The sequence below is a fragment of the Vitis riparia genome, chromosome 1, assembly GCF_004353265.1.
Source record: "Vitis riparia cultivar Riparia Gloire de Montpellier isolate 1030 chromosome 1, EGFV_Vit.rip_1.0, whole genome shotgun sequence".
Taxonomy (NCBI): domain Eukaryota; kingdom Viridiplantae; phylum Streptophyta; class Magnoliopsida; order Vitales; family Vitaceae; genus Vitis; species Vitis riparia.
Window position 1 is genome coordinate 22479613 of NC_048431.1, and position 21294 is coordinate 22500906.

The 21294-nt window shown below is 33.2% G+C and overlaps 1 protein-coding gene across 6 annotated transcripts in view; it reads right to left on the reverse strand.

The window, feature by feature from the left end:
* The window catches only part of LOC117922807 (calmodulin-binding transcription activator 4), a 33545-nt gene extending 13087 nt beyond the window's left edge, over positions 1–20458 (reverse strand). The window contains exons 1-14 of one of the 6 annotated variants that reach the window (XM_034841016.1): positions 20364–20458; positions 18596–18721; positions 18368–18483; positions 16358–16446; positions 16040–16085; positions 14924–15422; positions 13659–13792; positions 13305–13395; positions 12994–13211; positions 10032–10714; positions 8411–8972; positions 7440–7733; positions 7205–7286; positions 6058–6144 (exon numbers count right to left, since the gene is read on the reverse strand). In XM_034841016.1, the coding sequence (XP_034696907.1) occupies positions 7245–7286; positions 7440–7733; positions 8411–8972; positions 10032–10714; positions 12994–13211; positions 13305–13395; positions 13659–13792; positions 14924–15422; positions 16040–16085; positions 16358–16446; positions 18368–18483; positions 18596–18721; positions 20364–20370 (2907 nt within the window). In that variant the 5' untranslated portion in view covers positions 20371–20458 and the 3' untranslated portion in view covers positions 6058–6144; positions 7205–7244. Of the gene's footprint in view, positions 1–5751; positions 6154–7204; positions 7287–7439; positions 7734–8410; positions 8973–10031; positions 10715–12993; positions 13212–13304; positions 13396–13658; positions 13793–14923; positions 15423–16039; positions 16086–16357; positions 16447–18367; positions 18484–18595; positions 18722–20363 lie in introns of those variants that run through there. The other 5 variants (XM_034841023.1, XM_034841013.1, XM_034841012.1 and 2 more) reach the window with 5 other exon arrangements.
* Positions 20459–21294: the final 836 nt, after the last annotated feature.

Below are 21294 nucleotides of genomic sequence, written 5' to 3' on the forward strand. Positions count from 1 at the left end.
GGGTAGTTGTTCTCTCCCCCTTTTGCCAAGTTTCCCCATATTTTCCTCTCTTCTCCATACTCGACTCTTCTCCGGGTACAATATCGCATCCATTATATTTCATGTTTTTTTGTTAGATTTATGGATTGATCACATTAATGAAAAATAATGTGGTTAGATCCATAATTGAACATTGAAAATAATTTATATGTTAATTTTGTCACCATTTAAAATGTAGAAAGATTTAGGAAGGATTTTGTAGTGGTAATGATATTTGTATTTTATTTGGCATTTGATTAATTGTAGTAAGATATGAATATAAAATTTATTGAAATGTGAAAAAAACTTATGTTGAGATAATGTGGTGGTGGAAGTATATTTGATTTATTATATCTGAAATCATATTATAAAAATTGACTTAAATGATTTGATTTAATTTTTAGGAGCGAGCGTGAAGGTGTTAAAGTTGCTAGAAATCCAAAGAGGCCTATCAGAGCTTAGATACATTACTAGTAAGGGAAAATAGAAATATGTAAAAGAATATGTTTTTTTGTGGTTTTTATAGTTATATTTGTTTGAAATTGTTTTGTAGTAACAATCAATTAGCCATGATCAAAGAAAATGATAAATGAGTGAAGATAAATGATAATGTAAAGAGTAATATTGTTGTGGCTAATATAATTAAATTTTAAAATTAGAATTTAAAGTAAGTGACCAATTAATGTAGTCGAGGAAAAAATTGAACAAGAAGTGGAATGCACTTTCAAAAGTAGAAAAAAAAGATTTCATGGCAAAGTCAAAAGAAAGTTCAAAACAATATTCGCTTTAAAAGGGTGTGGGTCCAAAGGTAAATTTTTTTTAATGAATAAAAAGAATTCATTACTTATGTATTTGTTGCAAATTATATTAATGTAAACATGTTTGATGTTTAAATATCTTTTCAGTTATATCTTCAGACTTGATGCTCACCCGAGCGAGTGATTAGAGTTATTGAAGAATTAGAATCAAAACAAAAAGCAACCATAGAAGAAATAGGATTTGGTAGTTTCTTGCAACTTCGATGTAGGAAAATTGATCATGGGTTATGTCTTAGGTTGATAAATAGTTTCAATTCGAACACTTATATGTTAGAGTTGTATAATACTTGTATCAAATTATCCTCCATTGATGTTGAATTTATTATAGGATTGAGGGCAAGAGGGTTGAAGATTGACATGAACAAAGATGTTAGCCATAAGAATGATTTATTTAAAAAATATTGTGATAAAAAAGGGTGATCGTCATTAGTGATGTTAGAAAATCTAATTAGGGAGGATAAAGAAGGTGGAAATGATTTCAAAGTTCGTTTTGTATTATTTGTGTTGGGTGCATTATTGTGCCCAACAATGAGCTTTTTGTGAAATGTTTTTTTTAACATCTTGTGGAAGACATCGATCCAATAAAGAAGATGAATTGGATTGAGTTTGTGTTGTCTTATCTTGTGCATAGGATCAAAGAGTTTAAGAGGAAACAATAAAGTAGGGTTTCCGGTTACTTATTGTTTTTAATGGTAATGTCCTTGTACATAATCTACATCATAGTTAATTTCGAATTTATTATAATAAAATTTGTGAACTAACTATATATCTATGTAAAATATAATTGCAGTTATTCTACCACAACCATATATCATTTGAAGAGAAATTTCTACCGCTATATACTCGACCTTCTCCTTAGATTACTGCTTGGGGAGATGATGAAGTACTGGATATGAAACGAAAATTGAAAAAACTCAGTGGATATGTAAATGACAATGTAAGTTATAGTTTCGAAAGTCATTTAATATTGGTTTAAGTTTTTAGTGATTTTAAATATGATATGTGTTATATTTTGATGAATATACTGTAGGTGAAAATATGGGTGATACAAAATGAGATAAGGGATTACATTGATGAAAATGAGATGACAATGGAGGAGGAGAATGAGGAGGATGAGAAATTTCAAATCAATCCAAACAAAGTTGTTATTAAATGAGTAAGTTTTACAATATTCATCATGAGTATCAATATTAGTAGTGAACTCTTGTATTATGATGTTATTAATCAAGTTCCTATATATCACTAGGTTGATGGTGGGAGCTTAATGGAGATGGATAAAACCTTTCAACAATTAAAGACACATCTAATTGATTTGTGTTATGTTGCAAGTAGTAGTAGTTGTGAAAAAGTTTTTACTGAATTTAAGGAGAAATATACTACATTGAAAGGTCTCTTCCTTGGGTCAAGCGAAAAACCTTTGAGAGAGCACGAGGAGGGAACGAAGAATGACATTCTCTCATGCAAGAGAAGTTTGGAAGATAAAGACAATAAGAAAGGAAATGAACATTATGCTCACACTTTGTCAATTGACAAGTTATGCATTGAGGACTTGAATGGAAAGAATGAAGATGGATGTGCTACATCAATTGAAGTGCATATTATTCTCAACGAAAATGTAGATATTTTACTACTTCCAATCAAAAGAACTAGAAAAGATTATGGAAAGGTATATATCATTTAAAAAAAAAATTAATTTTCGTTACAACTACTTAACCATTACATAGTAAATAGATGTATATTAATGACATTTTCCATATTAGGAACCATTATGAGCACTATGTGGTTTTCTCGAGCATGTCATGAAAACACGTACATCGAGGGATATGAAACTAAGTAAATTCAAGGTCTCCTCGTTTGTACACAATTTAAGAAAGATGGGAAAACGTCAAGTATCAGAGGTATAATACAAATAGTTTAATATCATGTTCTTATTTTTTATACTCAACATATATAACTAATAATTATGTCTTGTTTTCGATTTAGTCAATCCTCATGTCCATTCATGAAGATGTGGTGGATGCTCAATCATTTGATGTACTTCAATCTCTTGTTGCTAATTATGTTTTCAATAAATCATTGTCAAAAAGGTTTGTGGTGTCTAGAACATTCATAGATGTGTTGTTACAATTTTAGCCTTCATATTTTTCCAATTCTATAAAGAATTTTTTAACATATTATTGTTGTAGTGAACTTCTTGTTGACTTTGATCATGAACATGGAGTTCGTTTAGATTTTGAGTGCTTACGTCCCAGGCAAAATTTGTTGGATGTTGTAAATATCTACTTGATTTATATCAAATGAGTGCTTTATTAATGAAATAAATTTATTAAAGTTATTGTTTAACAACAGGTAATAAATCTAGAAGAATCAAAGTTAAGTTATTTTAAGAAGCAATTCATAGGCATACGAAGTATAAGATGCTATCTTCCCACAACATTTTCAGTAAACTTAGATTTCTCTTGTTGTTTAGTTACATATTAAGTATAATATACTAATGTTCGTATTATGTTGTATTAATAGCAAATGATTTTGTGCGAGAGTCCTCAACCTTTTTTTGATAGAAAAACGGTAATCGTGAGTAAGTACATTAGCGAATAGGATGATTGCAAAAAAGGTTAGTAATTATTTATAATGTTTAATGGCATATATCAAAGTTAGAGTAAATATTGTTTTCACCTACAATAGAGTAGATATTTTGTGCTCCAACTCATAGATATTATTTTTCTAACTTTACAGCTATTCATTCCAATGCATTACGATTGTCCGGTCATTGGTATCTTTACGTCATTGACTTTAAAAACTCTCATATCCAAATTTTGGATTCATTGCGATCAAGGAGTCGGGATGAGTTTCGGTTTAAGAGTGTCAAAACAGTGGTATGCTTTCAGCTATTTGTTTTTCTTTTAATTAATTTTATTTTCTCTTGCACAATTATTAACACTTTCAAAATAAAGTAGGTTGAATTTTGTCAAACATTCTTCAAACTGTATGACATAGGGAAAGATGTCTTCCAATTCTCCATTGATTGGGCTCCTTTGATTCCAACCCAAGATAATGGGTTGGTATCAATACATAACTCACATTAATATTGTTTATCTGAGTTATAATTATACATCCATTTAATAAGTTGTTTTGCTTTTCTTTTATTTTTCTTAGGTGGGATTGTGGAGTGCATGTCATTAAACATATGCAGACATTCGAAAATGGTGATTGTATGAAGGCCTCTAACTTATGTAATTATGTTAAAATACGTCGGAAAATAGCAAGTGATTTAGTTTTATACGAAGGAAATAGAGAAAAACAAACCATTTTGGCTATTGTTTGTACAAATACATCCACAAGAGCAATGAAAAGATTATTATTATGACATTTGTTGTTTTTCTAATATTTATCATTTCCATCTCCACGTATGGTCATGTTGATGGGAATGTTGTGGCCTTGGATGAGCATACATGGTTCATGATTAAGTCCGTTTTATTTGAATATGTTATACTCTTCTTTGAATATGGTAGGCAAAATGAAATTGTAATATATAGTATCATTCATTTTCGACATGTACGATTTTCTACGATCTATTAGGTATTTAGATGTTTTTTTCTCCCTATATACTTTGGGTTGCTTTTCAAATATATATATTTAATAGTTTAAACTTTGACATTAAGTAATAACTTGTCTTAGCTTATGGATATGGATGTGTTTAGGCACTCTATACCATATATACATAGTGTTTTGATCTAAAATTTCAATTCTTCCATGTCTCAGTGGTAGCATATTGTTTTATGGAGCTAAGGTCCAAAATATGGAAGAAACAAGTGTTTTCATGACTCTGTCACACAATCAATTTTGTTTCACTTAATCCTTATTTCATGAACACATATCTTTCTCTTGGTACATGAATCCAATTTTCAAAAAAAAATGTTAAAAAAAATATTTTTTTTTTTTTGTTGCAAATAAAAAAGAAAATAAAATATAGTTAAAAACTAGTTACAAACTTATATATTTTCAAATTATGTAATTTTTATATTCAAAATTTAAAATAAATTAAATGAGTTTGCAATATCTTATAAAAATAATTTATTTTTAGTTTTTTTTTTCTATTTTCCTCTCCATTTTTTCTCTTATATTTTTTCTCAAATTTGCTAGAACCAAACATGGCCTTAATTTTCCAGCTATTATGAGTTTAAACATAAAAATAAAAAAAATAAATAAAATAAATAAGAACACTAATCAAAGAGATTTTAATTGCATTTATTGGTGAATTAATTGCTTGAAATCAAAACCATGCACCCCTTAGCAATAAGAGTCATAATGGGGTTTTCATGTTTGGTTACTAAAAAGTACTAGGAAAAGAAAAAAGTTGTAAAAAAAATAATTTTTTTATATTTGATTTTATAATGGGTAAGAAAAAGTCAAATATAATAAAAATTAATAAGAAGTCATATATTTTTAAATTATTTAATCTTTATAATAAATAAAATAAATTTAAAATAAAATATAAAAATAATTTATTAATTTTAATATTTTCTATTTTCTTTTACTTTTGTTTCCTTTTTTTTTTCTCTCTTTTCCTCGTACTTTTCTTCAAATTTTCCAAGAATCAAACATAATCAATGTATAAAAAAAAAAAAAAAATCATAAAATCCTATCAATTTAAACATAACTCATTTAATAGTTACGAGATTTCTTTCACATGAACACATCCGTATAAACTATTTAATAAACATATTAAATGAGCAAGAAAAATGACACGAATAGTCCATTAACACACCATAATAAATTAAAATAATTAGAGCATATATACGTAATAAGATATGGAAGTTGATGGATCTGGGTTCACTACGCCATTGTTTCAACCAGTTTACCTGCAGAAAACCAAGGGAGTGGGAGTAGGGCTAATAGAAGAAGAGGAGAAAAATGAAACAAATGTACCGAGAGCAAGAGAAAGGCACTCATTTAGCTCAAACAACCCATCAAAGACCATTTACAGCAATTACAAGAAGCAATTTACAAGATAGATAGATGGGAGGCACATATATGACTAGGTATGATCATCAAGTAAAATCATAAATATTGTAAGATCCAACCCATTATGTACAGAGACCCAACCCGAAAACCGCCTGGTAGGTGTAGTTAAAAACTGGACCAGAAAGAGTGAAAGGTTAGAAAATATTAGAAATCGCTTCTAGGGGAACTGGAATATATCATCCTCGTCCATATCAAAAACATCGCCAATAGATTTTGATGTCTTTAGAACATCGCCAATAGATGTTGATGTTTCACTCCCTGTGCCACCAATGCCAAGCTCAGACTGCAAAAACTAATCAAATAAATCAGAGGGGACTCAAGAGCCCCATAATGTCAATACTTTTAGTAGGGATTGATCCCCGTTACTGTAACAAGATAATAAGTTGTCTTCTGGCAATAACTACTATGAAAAGTCATTAGGATCAAGTCATATTATCTTTCTTACTGCCTGATGAATTGAAGCAATTTCGGTTTGTCAGGTTTTCCAAATAACAATAAGAGCATGCACTAGACTTTTAATGTAACACATTCATTAGGATTTTTTACTTCTACTGGACAGATAGAAACATGCAATATTGGTGCAAAGAAAAGATGAGCTGCCATGCAATGGGTTCTATATAGTAGTAAGTGTACAAAGATGATATTTTATTAAATGAATTTAGTATTTAATTTCTGAAAGTTCTGACAGAAGAATATCTAAAATAGATGGTTAAAACTCCTTACACAGAGCAGAACTTTAAGTCTGCTCTGATATTTTAATTAGGAGGAGATCAAACAGCTCAAGTCTTTTTACTCAAGCAATGTGTAGTGAGAACCTAACAAATAAAACTTGAACCGTAGTCCTGACCTATAGAAGAGACTTTCTACAAGTAAGAACATTCATGAAGTCTGTATACCTTCATGACAACAGAACTAGTCTTCATCAAGTCATTAAAATCACACCACTTGCACAGAATCATACTTTATTAGAGGGATCATGTGCTTAGTCCTCGACTTCGTTTTTGAGATACTACAAATTATTATTGATTCACTTGATGTAGAGGTATGAGGGCTTCAACCTTCCAACACCAAATGAAAACTCATGCGTGGAGGGAAAAAGTGTCAAGATTAGAGGGGCCAGAACACAGGGATCAAGAAGGTGATCACTAGCCTAACATTGAAAGTCTCAGGGGAGTGGCTGTAGATGTCTCTCCCCTAGAGACTTGCGACTGAATTCTATCTTCACTGGGGTTGGAGGTAGAGTTCATGGTTGCCTTTGGACCAGAGGAAAAAGGAAAGAATAAAGGGACACTAATGCTAGTGTCATATAAGTTATCTAGTAGATGCAAAATAGGGTCACCTACAGTTGTAATCAAGACAACTTTGCCATGAATGATCTATATGCTAATCCGCCTCAAATGCTGAATCATGTCCGAAATGTGATTGCTGCAAGAACAGGTACAATGTTGTCACATTCAATAGAAAGCTGTCATGAACTGCATAATCAGCTGACATGCAGATGAAAGCTTCAAGCCTAGTTCAGAATTCATAAATTAATTTACTGAAGTTGGAACTGGCTACACACATTGTTCAAGTTACCTTAGCTTGATGGAATCTTTCAAGCACGCGGTGATATTGTTCACGTGCTTCGGGAGACTCCACCATGGACAGCACCCTTGATACAGCCTCGTTAATGGCTCCATCCACTTTCTGCCTGCGGAACGCCTTAAGAATGTCTTCATCCTCGTTTTCATCAATGGACTCTGATTCAGGCCGAAAACCTCGCAAACCAGCTCCTCTTCGGCGCCACCGCAGTATAACCTTGTCTAGAATGCCAACAGCCCAACAGATCACCTTGTAATTCTTCCTAACGTGATATCCTCTCACATGAGCCTGCCAAAATAAGAAAGTGAATAATAGTGCAAAATATTCTAGCCCTTAAAACTATTAATTGAAAAGGTTCTAGTACTTTAAAGTTGGTATGAATATGTTTCATCTTTAGATACAGTCATCCCAAAGCTTTCATGTACCCAGTTTATATGTTGTGTGAGCCAATGTATTTATTATTTGTCTAAGATGTATATATGCTTATTGCTCTATGTAAGCATATTTGTTGTGTGAGCCAATGTATTTATTATTTATGTCTAAGATGTATATATGCTTATTGCTCTATGTAAGTATATTTGTTGTGTGAGTCGATGTATTTATGACTTGATATAAAAAGTATCCACATGTTTATTTGTTGTGTAAATAGATATATTTACTTTGTAAGATGTATTTACAGGAATAAGACAAATAGCATTAGCTCCATTTTGAGTTTTTTTTTTTCCTTGTTGCAGGTAGCTTGTGAATATTTTGCAAACCTTCAATCCTGCTGCAGTGTTTTTTTTTTAATTATACAATGTCAGAGCTTTTGAACTAAAAAAATAATAATAATTAACAGTTGTAATCACCAATGAATTGATTTGTTCATAAGTGAGCAATCTTCTTTTGAATAATAAGGATTCACCAATATCAACATGTACTCAGAAATACTACCAATATATGAAGTTTTGATAGAATGAAGGTACCTGTATCTTTACAACTTTCTGACGTAGTGTTAGGAAATCCTTACGACCTTTCCAACCTCGATATTTTTTCTGGATAGATAAAGCAGCTGAATTGCGAAAGGCCAGCTTTGACATTGCTGAAAGTTCCTGAATGTCATCTGAACTGATACCATACTCATCTACATAAGGAGCATCAGCTTCTCTCTGCTGCTTCTGCCTGAAAGAATGTGCACGGAAAGCAGCTTGTATGCGTGCAGCTGCCTGAGTTGTATTCCGAACTGCAGCCAAGGCATCTTTAAGCGGAATCTGATCCTCACTAGCAGCAAGGCCCCCTTTTGAGATATTATTTACAGTAATTTCTGCTTCCACCTCAGCAGACCCTTTTGAAAGCTCACTTTCTTCCAGAGTGAGGGATGACAGATGACTAGTTACTGCCACCTCAGAAAGATAACCAGCAAGTCCCTTATGCCCGCTTGTGGAAGCAATGGATGCTGCAGTTTTACCAGTGGGATCTTGTGGACTGGGATCTGTCACTGCCCCAGCTGATGCACCGGAAGCTATAAGTGCAGCAACCATTTTTTCCCTGCTATTAGAGAACAACATTTCAGTGTAGTCCACTTAAGCTGTTCACAAACAATATTTTGACTTAAAAATCAATTCTTAACTGCAATGATAGATTAAAGGTGGATGCAGACTTCAATTCACACAGTTCAATTATGACAACCCAAAGATTGACTATAAATATGTTACAACTGTTTAACCTGAAGTTTTTCGGTCAAATAATTACCAAACTCGAACAAAAAAACCAATTCTCTGAAACACAATCAACAGCATTATACTCTTTTCAGTTTCTCTCTTTCTTCTCTCTGAACGATTTTTTCTTTTGGTCTCAAAGAGGAATATTCAGCAACTGAGATGGATGTGTTTCATGTTTATTCGATGCTGACAGATACCATCTAGTTTTGTTATGGACAAAATAAAGACACCAAAAGAGAGGGAGAGACAGCATGAAATTCAGCAAATTCCTGGTCCCCAGTCCAGTATGCGAAGGAAAGTAGGAGATAATTTTTTATCCTTTAAAAATGGATTCAATGATAACCTTAAAAAAAAAAAACTAACTGTAATCCATACCAGACTCACTTGACAAGTTCATAAACCTTAATAAAGCTCTTGGATTTTAGTAGTAGATTTTCAGGAAAAAAGAAAAACATGCTCCCACTAACCTCAAGCTTTAATAGCTTAACAAGAAATCATCAATACACTATGCTATAGGGACAGGCAGCCATAAGGTAAAATGACAAACACTGAAGCAACCCTATCAATACAATTTGTCCTTAGCCATTTGAGTTACAAAGCAATTGGCTATGATTGCAAACAGCTTGACAACAATATGGTTCACTGTATTTCTTTTGTGTTTATAGACATTGGGACAAAGTCCAAATCATGAACATCCATTTCCAAATTTGTCCCAATGTCCAAATCATGAACATCCATTTCCAAATCTTAAAAACGAACCAAGATAATAATGAAGTGATTCTCCTTGCTATCTATTTTTCTAGCCTTGCTATGTGCATTATAAATGTGTCAAATCAAGCTCTGTGAATCTGTTAGATCTGTTGTAGGAAAAGACATTTTTCATTACCTTCCAAAACGTGCTGCCCAATGAAGGGCAGTCCACCCATTAATGTCACGGAAATTTATGCTGACTCCAGTGTTAAGAATTGGATTTAAGGCCCACTCAAAGCCTAACCCAGCAATCATGTGTATCATCCCTTGCTCTTTTTTGGACAAGGAACATCCAAATGACTCACATCCTTCCCGGGATCGGGAAGAAAGCCACTGATGCAACTTGTCTTTCAGAAGCTCTTGCAGAAGCCAATCCACAGTACTAGATGAAGTCCCACTGCCAAATAAAAGTGCCTCTATAATACAATCCCATGAATCTTCATCAGTTTTTGATTTTATCAATAGATCAATTCCAGATTTAATACCATCTCTTCTGTGCACCAATGGATCAAACAGAAGCATCTGCACAAATCTGGCAAGTAACAACAGTTCTTCTGGACTCTTAGTTGCTTCTGTTTGGGATAAATTACAGTGAGTACAACTACTTGTCTTAGCATGGTACTCAAACTCTCTGACCTCACTGCAGGACTCTCGATTTCCAGAAGTAATGCAGAGAGTGACCTTTCCAGGAGGGTGAGGAGGAGCCTGGCAACAGATGACACCTTCCTGAATGATCTGAACAGGAACTTCAATGTCACCAAACATACAAGTCCATGCACACTCTGATGGATGACAGAGAAAAGACCCTGCAATGATTACCTGCATTGAGTAACTTGACCTTTAGACTATGAAATGTTCTTCAAAAAACTAAAGCTGCATGTGAAAATAAAAAGTTCTAAAAGGAAAAAAGTGATACCTACCACAAAACATCTAATGACTGTGGGCATGATTCAATTCAAACTGTTTAGTGTATTTTGTTTAGTTGGCAATTCTTATTGATTGGATATTATCTGTCTCAAGGCAACTTCAGACTTCATCAAAGTGTATTTTGTTTAGTTGACAATTTTGTTCCATTTCCTATTCATTGGATGTGACTTTCTTAAGTTTTATCTGTCAACAAACTTCAAACTTCATCATATTTAGATTCAAGTTGGTTTAGAGACGTAAAAGTCAAGATAAGTATACATTTATAGTTGGTAAACCTTTTGGAATTACTACTACAAGAAATTAGAATGGAAATAACTTTGTATTTCCTAATTCAGTTTCTACTCTATTTTAAATTTTGAAAATTGTTTTTGGAAATTTTTAAAATTGTGTTTATCTCTAAAATTGGTATTTTTAATCTTAAAAATGATTTTTGGAATGTTTTAAAATTAGAAAACTCTTCATAATTAAATACTAGGATTTTACAAGTATAAATAGAGATGTTTTATTGAAAAGTTAAAAGACTTTAATAAACCCTAAGAGAGGGTAACCATTTATCAGAAGCTTGAGTCTCCATCTCTCAAACTTTTCAAGTTCTGTCTTGAAAGTACATTCACTTCAACAAAGGTCAAAGATCTCATGAAACTTCGATAAGGGTTCCGAGGAATCCACTAAGAAGAGCAGGGAAGTACTGTATCAGGGACATAAAAAATAAGTGTAGGAGCTAGTGGTATAAGACCATAGGGAGCAAGTGCATCCTGTCGGATAAATCTGTGTACCCTTTTTCTCACAATTAGTGGATTATTTAGTAGTCAAGAGACCACCCGTTGTTTTACACTTAAACCTACTAGGTGATTTTTTTCCACTTTATACCATATGTACTGTGTGCAAATCAATTTTATTTATCTGTGCATGGTATTGTTTGCTCTTAGTAAAGAATTAATCTAAATGGACAGACCAAAAGTTGGTAATAAAGAATTTAATATGGGATTAATTCAAGGATTACCCATTCACCCTCCTCTAGGTAGACAAAATTTCTTTCACAAAACAAAGCCAACGATTGGACCAATGAATATGTTTTATATACACTGTCCATAGAAATCCACATTAAGATGATGATCCTTTGAATATTCGTAAAGTTCAGAAAATGTTTCCACCCAATGACATTCTAGACCTAGTCAATTCATTTGGGAGGTAAAAATTTTACTCCCAAAGTCCCACTATAGGATCAACAAAGAGAATTCATTCTGTTTGTATGGAGAATAAAGGCATAGAACCATGATAGATAGGGGCAAGATTTACTTGCTAGGCAATTTTCTGTTCCTAAATGCTTGATTTATTTGAACAGACTTCCTAGTTTGGATTCTAAAAATACATCATTTCAACATGTACATTTATTTGAAGATTTAATCCATTCAATTCCTTCAGCCACCAGAAAAATCTTCACAATAAGGTAACTACACATGAATATATACAATGCTCTAATCCAATGATTGCATTCATCCAATCATATTTATTTGGAATACTTGCTTTCTTATAAAGGATCCATCAAATAGTAGGTAGAGCACAAGGATGGAAAAAGGAGGAAAAAAAAAAAGGAAGGGAGGTCCTTTTTATAGTTGAGATGAGAACTCTTGTGGATAATAACCTCAATCATCATAGGGGTTTTTGGCCATCCTATCTGTTGATGCAAACCAATTTGGGAGAACTAAAGTAAATGTCCTGCTTCTCTGTGTTCTTCCTTTAGTTTATCTTCATCATTCTTTTATCTTTTATTTATTTTTTCCCTGTTGCTATTTAATGTGAAAGGTAGTCTTTGAGAACAAGATAATCCATCTTTAAGCCAAAATCCCAAAGGATTTTTTTTTTTTTTTTGATAGGCATCTTTAAGAAAAATCCCAAAGATCTTGAGTGCTCATCAATTTTTCCATTGTGAATCATCCCACAAACCACAGCAATGGAACAACCTGATTTTAGGATGCTCTGAGACCACTAGGTAGATTTATTTAAAAGGCTGAACAAAAAGTCCACACATCTCTCTATATAAACCCAACAAAGAAGATTGAGAATCAATTAACCATTGCCTCAGAAAATACTATCATCACAAAGTAACAAACATAGATAGATAGTCTTTTTAAAAGAGCACCTCCAAGAGGTAAATTTCATGAAATTACCTTTGTAGTCTCACTGGAAAAACCCCATTCTGGTGATATTTCACAGATCGTAAATCGCTGTTTTTGTGCAAGAGTCAAACTTGGACCTGATTCTAGAGGCATTTCAATCTGACCTTCGTCAAACAACATTCTGTAGTAGTCTGAGTTGACAGCATGAGTATTTGTCTTATATTCAGGAAAGTTCAAATTTTCAACTTCTGAAGGTAACAATATAGAAGCTGGAAATGCAAGAGTGGTTAGAATTTGATAAACATTCACTGGATGATAAACATGGGAGAGTAAATTACTATTATGAGTTACAAAGTCCTTACAACTTTCAGAATTAGTCCCTTCAACATTTAGCCAATGAGAGTTTTGCTGCTTCTCAGCTGCTCCCCTCCCTGAAGAAGAAAGTGGTCTTTCCTGTTTTGAGTATGAATGTGTTACCATTATGAAAGAACCACCAATATTGTATTCATTATATTTTAATAATAGAACAGTTCTATTAAGAACTAAATTTATGAGTATTTTTTTGAGAACTAAAATGAATTAAATAATAAATTAATACATAGAGATTGCTGTCTCTGTGTGTGGTTTTACCACAAGGAATCCAAATAGATGTTTAATTCGAGTAAGAATTATAAAGGCGAACAAAGGAATATCATATTAGTCTTTGTGATTCTCACATTTCCATAAGATTTGTGTTTCTCTTTTGAGTCCACACCGGATGAACTCTTGCAGAACTCCATTATCTCTTCCCATGATAAGGTGTCTCTCCCTTCAACTGTAGATTGATGATGATAATGTTCCCTGTTGCCACCTAAAGAAAATGATCCCATTAGCAGGTTTTTCTTGCTTCATTCCAACTTTGTATCATGTTTGAAAAGCAATTCACAGAGAACAGAAAATAGACAAGATTTTAAAAGAAAAAAAATATATAGTAGACATGCAGTATGATAGATATGCATTAATGCTTACATAAACTAAGTGCATTTGAAAAAAAGCCTGTTGCACATACAGAGGCTCTCGCAGAAAATTACTAAGACATGGGGGTTTGGAACAGAAAAATATAATTTTTTTTTTTTAATACAGAAACAGAGATCAAATTCAAGGCAGCCAAAGAATATGGGAATATCACATGGTCTGATCCTCCAACCCTTAAAATTTTCATAGTGAAAACATGACTGTTTTCATGTGTGTAATCGATGCTAGAGTTTGGAAATGTCTGCCAAACATGTCGAGAAGAATTGCCAAGTGTCAGGGAGCCCACAGATTTAAGATTAGGATCATCTCAATACTAATTCTGAATAATTCTACAAGTACTAGCAATGTTTCTGAAGACAAATATCTGAATACCTGACTAAGTGCACCTGGACAGATACCTTTTTCTTGGGCTAACCAGCACTAGATTCAATGCACCTAGGGAGAGGATTTGTGGTTTTATTATTTTTAATCTTAGACCCATGCAAAGAAACCAATATATTTTTCAATATATGGTTTCTAACCCAAATAAGCAAGAGAAGCTAGCAGGCAACTGTTAGAGAAGAATCTCAGCCTCCTAAAGAAGTGCCTAAATCATCTCGATCTCCAGCAATAACAGCAAATCAGTGCACAATCCTTTCCAATACAAACAGCAAGTCCAGCAATTTACAGCACAATCTGACTCATAAACCTTTCCATACAAAATTTCAGAAAATAAATCAAATAAAACTCATTACACCCAAACAATTAGCAGCTAATAGCCGTGATTCTCTCCCTCTCTCAGAGGCACACAGTAGTGTTACAAGTGAACCAGATGTGAAATTCCAGAAAATAAATCAAACAAAATGACTAAAACTTATTACACCCAAACAATTAGTAGTTCTAACTGATAAGAATGAACCAGATGTCATGAGGCTATGCAAGTGCAGTGTATAATTCTAAATTCTGAAGCCAAACAAATAACACTGACCTGCATCTTGTGGCAGCATAAGATCATCTGTACTACAACCAGCATATCCAGTGTAATGTTGATCATGTACAGTATATTCTGGTCCACTAAGTAAAACAGCATGCTGATCCTGTTTAGACATCTTCCTTTCATATTCTAGAGTTTCCAAGCCATTCATATTCTCATTCTGACTCTGAAATGCATCAATTGCTTCCAAGCTGTCATCATTCAAACTTAACTGCTCCTCAAGCCTTCGCAATGCTTGACTAACCTCAAGCTCAGATGAATTACCAAAATTTCCTATGCCATTTATCCGGTCCAAGTGTTCTCTGACATTACTCTTCATTACTACCTCAGAACTAACTTCTACAGACCCTGGACTGCAAACATTTTGGGGTGAATCATATAATTCACTAACTGCAGACGTAGAGCCTGGAATTTGAGAATTATAAGAGCTGGGACTCTGAGTTTGAGTGGATCCTGATGACAACAGTGAATTGGATCCAGGACTGTGCCTTCCCTGCAACACATGAATATAACTGCAAATATCAGATTGAAACAAGAAACCGTACACCACTAGCTGGGCCTGAAATGGTGACAATAACAATCATGCTGAGGACTTCAAAAATTCTTTCCAAAAAAAAATATATTGTGCCACTATTTAGAAGAATTTGAAAAGTTGAAAACAAGAAAACAAGAATATTCTGATGGGTAACCCAGAACTAAGTTACTGTAAGTCCACATCATGTGTAGCCTACCACAACAAAAGTTTAAAGGGGATAATCAATATGTATTGGGTTTACAATATTGATGGTTTAGTAAGAGTTCACCACAAAAACTTCACAGGTGAAGATGCTCCTTGTGAAGGGTGTGATTGTAGGCCGAACCAGATGTTAGACTGGCCTGGGCCTATTCAATTAAATCATAATAGCAACATCTGTCTGGAAAATGTTGAATACAAAGCAAAAGGAATAAAAAGCAAATAGATTAAAAATTATCAAATGCTTTATATAAGACATGGATAGTGACACAAGGATAAAAAGGTTACATCTTGGTTGATGAAAGGCTATTTTCAGAGATATCAGCAAGTATAAGTGTGATGAGATTTGTCTTGCCTACAATCAGTCTTAAACTTACCTCACTTATCTCTCTATAATGAACTAGAACAATGTGCTCATATGCCCTGAAAGAAAAAGAAGTAACATGTAAGCAATAAGTTCCAAAGTATGTAAAGTGTATCCATGTTTATAGTTCATTGCACATAGGAAGGCATAAAGCAAAGGAAAATTATATTGGATGGTACACTTGCTTAATTTAAGTTTCTTTTTGTCTTTTGCAATATTTCAATAACTTTATGAAATGCTTTGGGATAAGAACCATAGGTCATGGCATAAGAACTGAATGTACTGAGTATACAGTCATCTAATAAACTAAGAGATAGAAGTAGATACTCACGGATCCAGCATCCAATAGCTACGCCTTTGAAAACTGGGATTCTGTTCTCCGTGTGCATAATAACAATTTATAGTTTCAACAGTTCCAACCTAGCCATGGAGAAAAATAATGGTAAACATCATCTCTTAACATGAAGATACATGTTCTATCTCATTCAAAACAAACTAACTGCATTACCATAGTCTAGAATTAGTAGCATATCATGATAGAGAAAAAAAAATTTGTGCATTAGACAAATAGGCACTGATTTCTTATCAAGTGGCGAACTCTAACATAACAGGCTCACCCCATTTCTTTTTTTTCTTTTTTTTTTTTGTTAGGCAAATAAGAGTATGTAAAACAGGCTCACTCCATTTCTTAATGCATAGTAGGACACTAAAAAATATAATTGAAACATCTAGAGTCCAACTCTTGTACCTGATCAACTCATGGTTTTATCAAGGTTCCACTCTCATTTAGCATGCACAGGACAATTGTTTCGTTAGGCAAAAGGAGGGATATTATGACTATTCACCAAGCATGGAACCAACCTAGACAAAATTTATGAGAAGTATTATTCCCAGATCCAATTTCTGGATCTGGATGAGAAAACTGATTAAAGTATCAAGTTTGGATTCAACAAGCTGAAAGGATTGAAGCTTACCTATCAACAAAAAAAAAAAAAAAAAGGATTGATTTCTATTGGGCAAGTCTGAACCCATTCAGACAAAAATTGTCAACCCTACTCACATGAAACTATTTGATGCAACTAATCTGCTCCATATAATGTGAGAACAATTCTCAGTCAGTGAATACTATATTAGTCCTCCATATCAAGCTCATAAATCGTACTGGAACAGTTTCTAATGCTATCATGCTTTCCAGATAAAACTCGAGAGAGGAACAGTTTTCAACTATTTCTCTTTTACCATGTCAGAGTATTGTAAGATGAACCTTAGTCATTGGTACTTTAAGGTGAGGTGTGGTACCCGGGTAAAAGGATTGCACCATCATATCAGTTCCAATGTATAAGGAAAATTGGCTTGTCCAATGTATAAGGAACCGTTTCCAATTAATTTCTCTTTTACCTAGTCTTTTTTTTTCTTTTTCTTTTTTTATGGGCAAAATTGGATATATATTAACAGCACCTAAGAAAAGGGCACATCAGAGTACATGCAATATATACAATAGGCACTAGTAAGCAAGCAAAAAAATGGGAGGAGAGAAAGAACAAGTTCCCTCTCTTTACTTGGAGTTAAGGCAATCAACAAATCCTATCATGGTCATTGAATGATCATCTATGTACACTCTCACCCTAGTCTTGAACTCAAGACAAAACTTATAAATCTATACCAAAACCTCACAAAAACACAAATCATTAGAACTGTTGAATATTAAGGCTTAAACTTCTTATAAAATATGTATAAAAAGCCCATAAAAGCCCTAAACTCATACAAATCCTTTGAATGTTTGAAGCTTAAGCGTCAATGGCCTCAAGGCTGCAAGCCTCAACTGGGTGAGGCTTAAGCCTTGATTAACCTATGCTGAGGCTATAGCCTCAAAGCTATTGAGGCTTATGCCTCCTTTTAAAACACTGACACCTCTGGATGAACCATACAAGGTAGATAAATTACAAGAAATTGGTAATTTAAAGAAACTTCAACATGGAGCAGAAGTTCAACAAAGAAAATATATAAATATTAAGATTTCAAAGCTTTGATTTAGTCCTCCAATGAATGGAAGGACAGCAAATCCTCTAAACAGTTAAAGTTACAATTTCTCTTGTAGGACAAGTCAAGACTCGAAAAACAGAAAACAACTTGTTTTTCACAGATAAGGAATTTAACAGATGTGTGATCAAACAAATATAGCAAGGTATATGTAAAGGTGGTATGCCAAGATTGAAGCTTTCTACATAGGTTTGGTTTCATTTGCCCTTAAGAACTAGCAGATCATAATACTGCATTAATGTGCTGAAGGATAGTTACTACAGAAAGGCCAGTAAATATAATTTTCACAAATTCAACTAACCTTGAGACGCTCATGTGCTTCCCCAACAGTCCTCCCATCCTTCTTCTTACGCCAACTATGACCATCTTTACGGAAAAAACGAAGGACTCTCTTATTAAAAAGAAACAGAGAACCACCTGTCAAAGGTTGCAGTCAATGAGATGAATCAGCTAGTAATACATAGACCCAACCAATTGGATTGATTATCAATGAAATGTTTCAACAAAAAAAATGGAATATGAAGGTTACTAGTTGGTTTCTGAGGAGGCTCTTGAGTAAGCTGATGCTTCTCATAATTCTGTAAAATAAAGAGCACTTCAGCAGGCTTTAGCCAACGGATTTGAGCTTCTTTTAAAAGATCGTTAAAATCAAAGCCTGAGATTGGACAAAAAAATAGAAGTCAGACAACTATTCAACTGACAATTTAGTTTGTTGCAGTTTGGAAAGGCTGAGATAAAATATCATTGTCTACTTTTCAAGGAAAGATCAAAGAAGATGGGAATATGCTCAAAGCATGCCTAGATGTATTAGGAGATAAGTTAACATTGTTAAGAAAACTAAATAAGTAAGCATTTGCATTAGCAATAGCCAAAAGAAAGGAAGATATGAACTTCAATAAAAAATCCTTCATACAAAAAAGTGTTGTCATATGAAATTCAATACAAAGTCACCCTAAAAATTCCATGTGGTTTTTGTTAGATTTTAATTTGTATCTCCAACAGAAAGAAAAGGAAGACAAAAGGGAAAAGTATAGAAAAAGAAATTAAAAAACAAATTCAGTTTTAATAAGTATGTCCTCCACTCTTCCCTGAGCTTTCTTAACCTTTCATAAACACAGAACAAGTAGTTTCAAAATATATAAATTTTCTTTCCATTTTCCATCACAACCAAACAAAAGAAATTGATCTTCCATTTTTCTTTTTTTTTTTCTATTCTACTATTTCCAGATCCCAATTAAGCCTTAAAGAATAGGGACACTACAAGTGCAAGATTAGTCTGCAGAAATGTTATTAAATATGTGTAATCACAATGGAGGATAATTTTTACAACTAGAAATAAAGTGATCAAACATCATTCTCAATATTTAGCAAGCTCCAAAGTGGACACCAACTTGTAAGGAAAATAAACACCTTGAACTGATGCGGGTGAACATGCTATGTGTATTCTTGGTTGAAATGTCATAATGCACAAACATGAAAGACCACAAAAAAAACAATGCTTAAAACAATTGCTGAAATATCAACTATCTTCCCTAGCCAGTTTAATTAACTTGCCTTTATTCAAAATAATTTCTTCAACCACATCCTTCCCTTTAAGAAAACACAGATAAAAATCCTGCGAAGAAAATAAAAAATATATCTCCGGACAGTAAAGATTTTCCTTTTTCATTTTTTAAATAGAGTATGAAAAATTAAAAAATGCTTTACATGAAATTTTCCTTCACATTTTCCATCTCAACCAAACATGAGGCATCGAGATTCGTTCCTTTTTCTTTTTCCTTTTTCCAGTGGTTTCTCGAAATTCAGTAAGATAACCAGGGTGGTGATTTTCCGGTTATCTTCTCAGTTCTCACCTTCTTCCTTTCTCACGACGACTAGAAGGAAGAATCACTACTAAACAGCAAAACTAACACCTCACGGCCCAGGAAGCAAAAAGAGCAACAGCAACCAATCAAATAATAACCACAGAAATTTCACAACATAGACCCAAAACAAGTTATTCTAATCAACCCCAAAAATTCATGAAGCTTTCAAACTTCGGTTCTCTGCCCGCCTCTTTCTTCCGTAACTCCAAATTCACTGTTTTTCAATATTTTCAAACAAAATTAAGCTTCCTTCCCACTCAAATCTCATCAATGCTACGTTTAGATTTTCAAATTTGCGTTCTTCGAAATGAAACAACTTCGAAGCCACTAAACCTAAAATAAAACAAATGAACATAGAAATAGAAAAAAGTAACAAAATCAACCACCGACGACAAATCAAAGCGTAAAAGTAGAAGAACAACGCCCCCTCACCAGACATTTCCGTTGCCCTAGAAACCAAAACCACACGAATTCCAGTTCGCCTCTCACTCGTTTCAACTCAGTACTTTCCTCTCCAAAATCACACCAGCAAACTCCGCTCCGACGTACGGTTTCCGCCGATAAACTACCGGACGGCGCCGGGATAGCTGTTGAAAAGCCGACGAGTGAAGTCGATAGAATTCAAATGTGAAAGAAAGAGAGAAAATCGTTTTGACGTCAAAATAAAGCGAAAAGTCCAGTGGAGACCGACGCAGACGAAGCATGTAAGAAATTACATATTTATCTGGTGCCCCCGGTTCTACTCTTGTTGTTCTGCGGCTGATGACGTGTGCTCAAATGATTGGGCGGAGAGTAAGAAATGAAACAACTCAAAGGCCTGTTTGCCAACCGGTTGTTTTTTATTTTCTAAAACAAAAATAATGGGAAATTATGTTTGATAATTATAAACTGTTTTTTATTTTCTGTTATCATAAATTAGAAAATAGAGTATTTTTAAATAATATTTTTTAATTTTTTTAATTACTTTTACATATTTTTTTAAATTGTATTAAAAAATAATTATATAAATAAATATAATAATTAAAACTAAAATTATGGATATATAAATTATTTTTAAAACATATTTAAAAATATTTTAGGTTCCAAGCAAATTGTTATTTTATAAAATATCTTAGAATGATTTAAAAAAATCGTAGTTAAAAACTATTTTTTATAATTAATTTATAAAATTGTTTTAAAAAACACCTATCAAACAAAGAATTTGTTTTCCCCAAATTCACTTGAAGACTTATTAAATGGCCTAGTTGTCCTTGTACTACGGCACATTAGCCTTTTGTCTGTAATAAAGGCAGATGGAATCTTCTATAGAATAAATGACTAAAATGCCCCTGTAAAATGATAGCGATTTGGAGCACTAACCTAT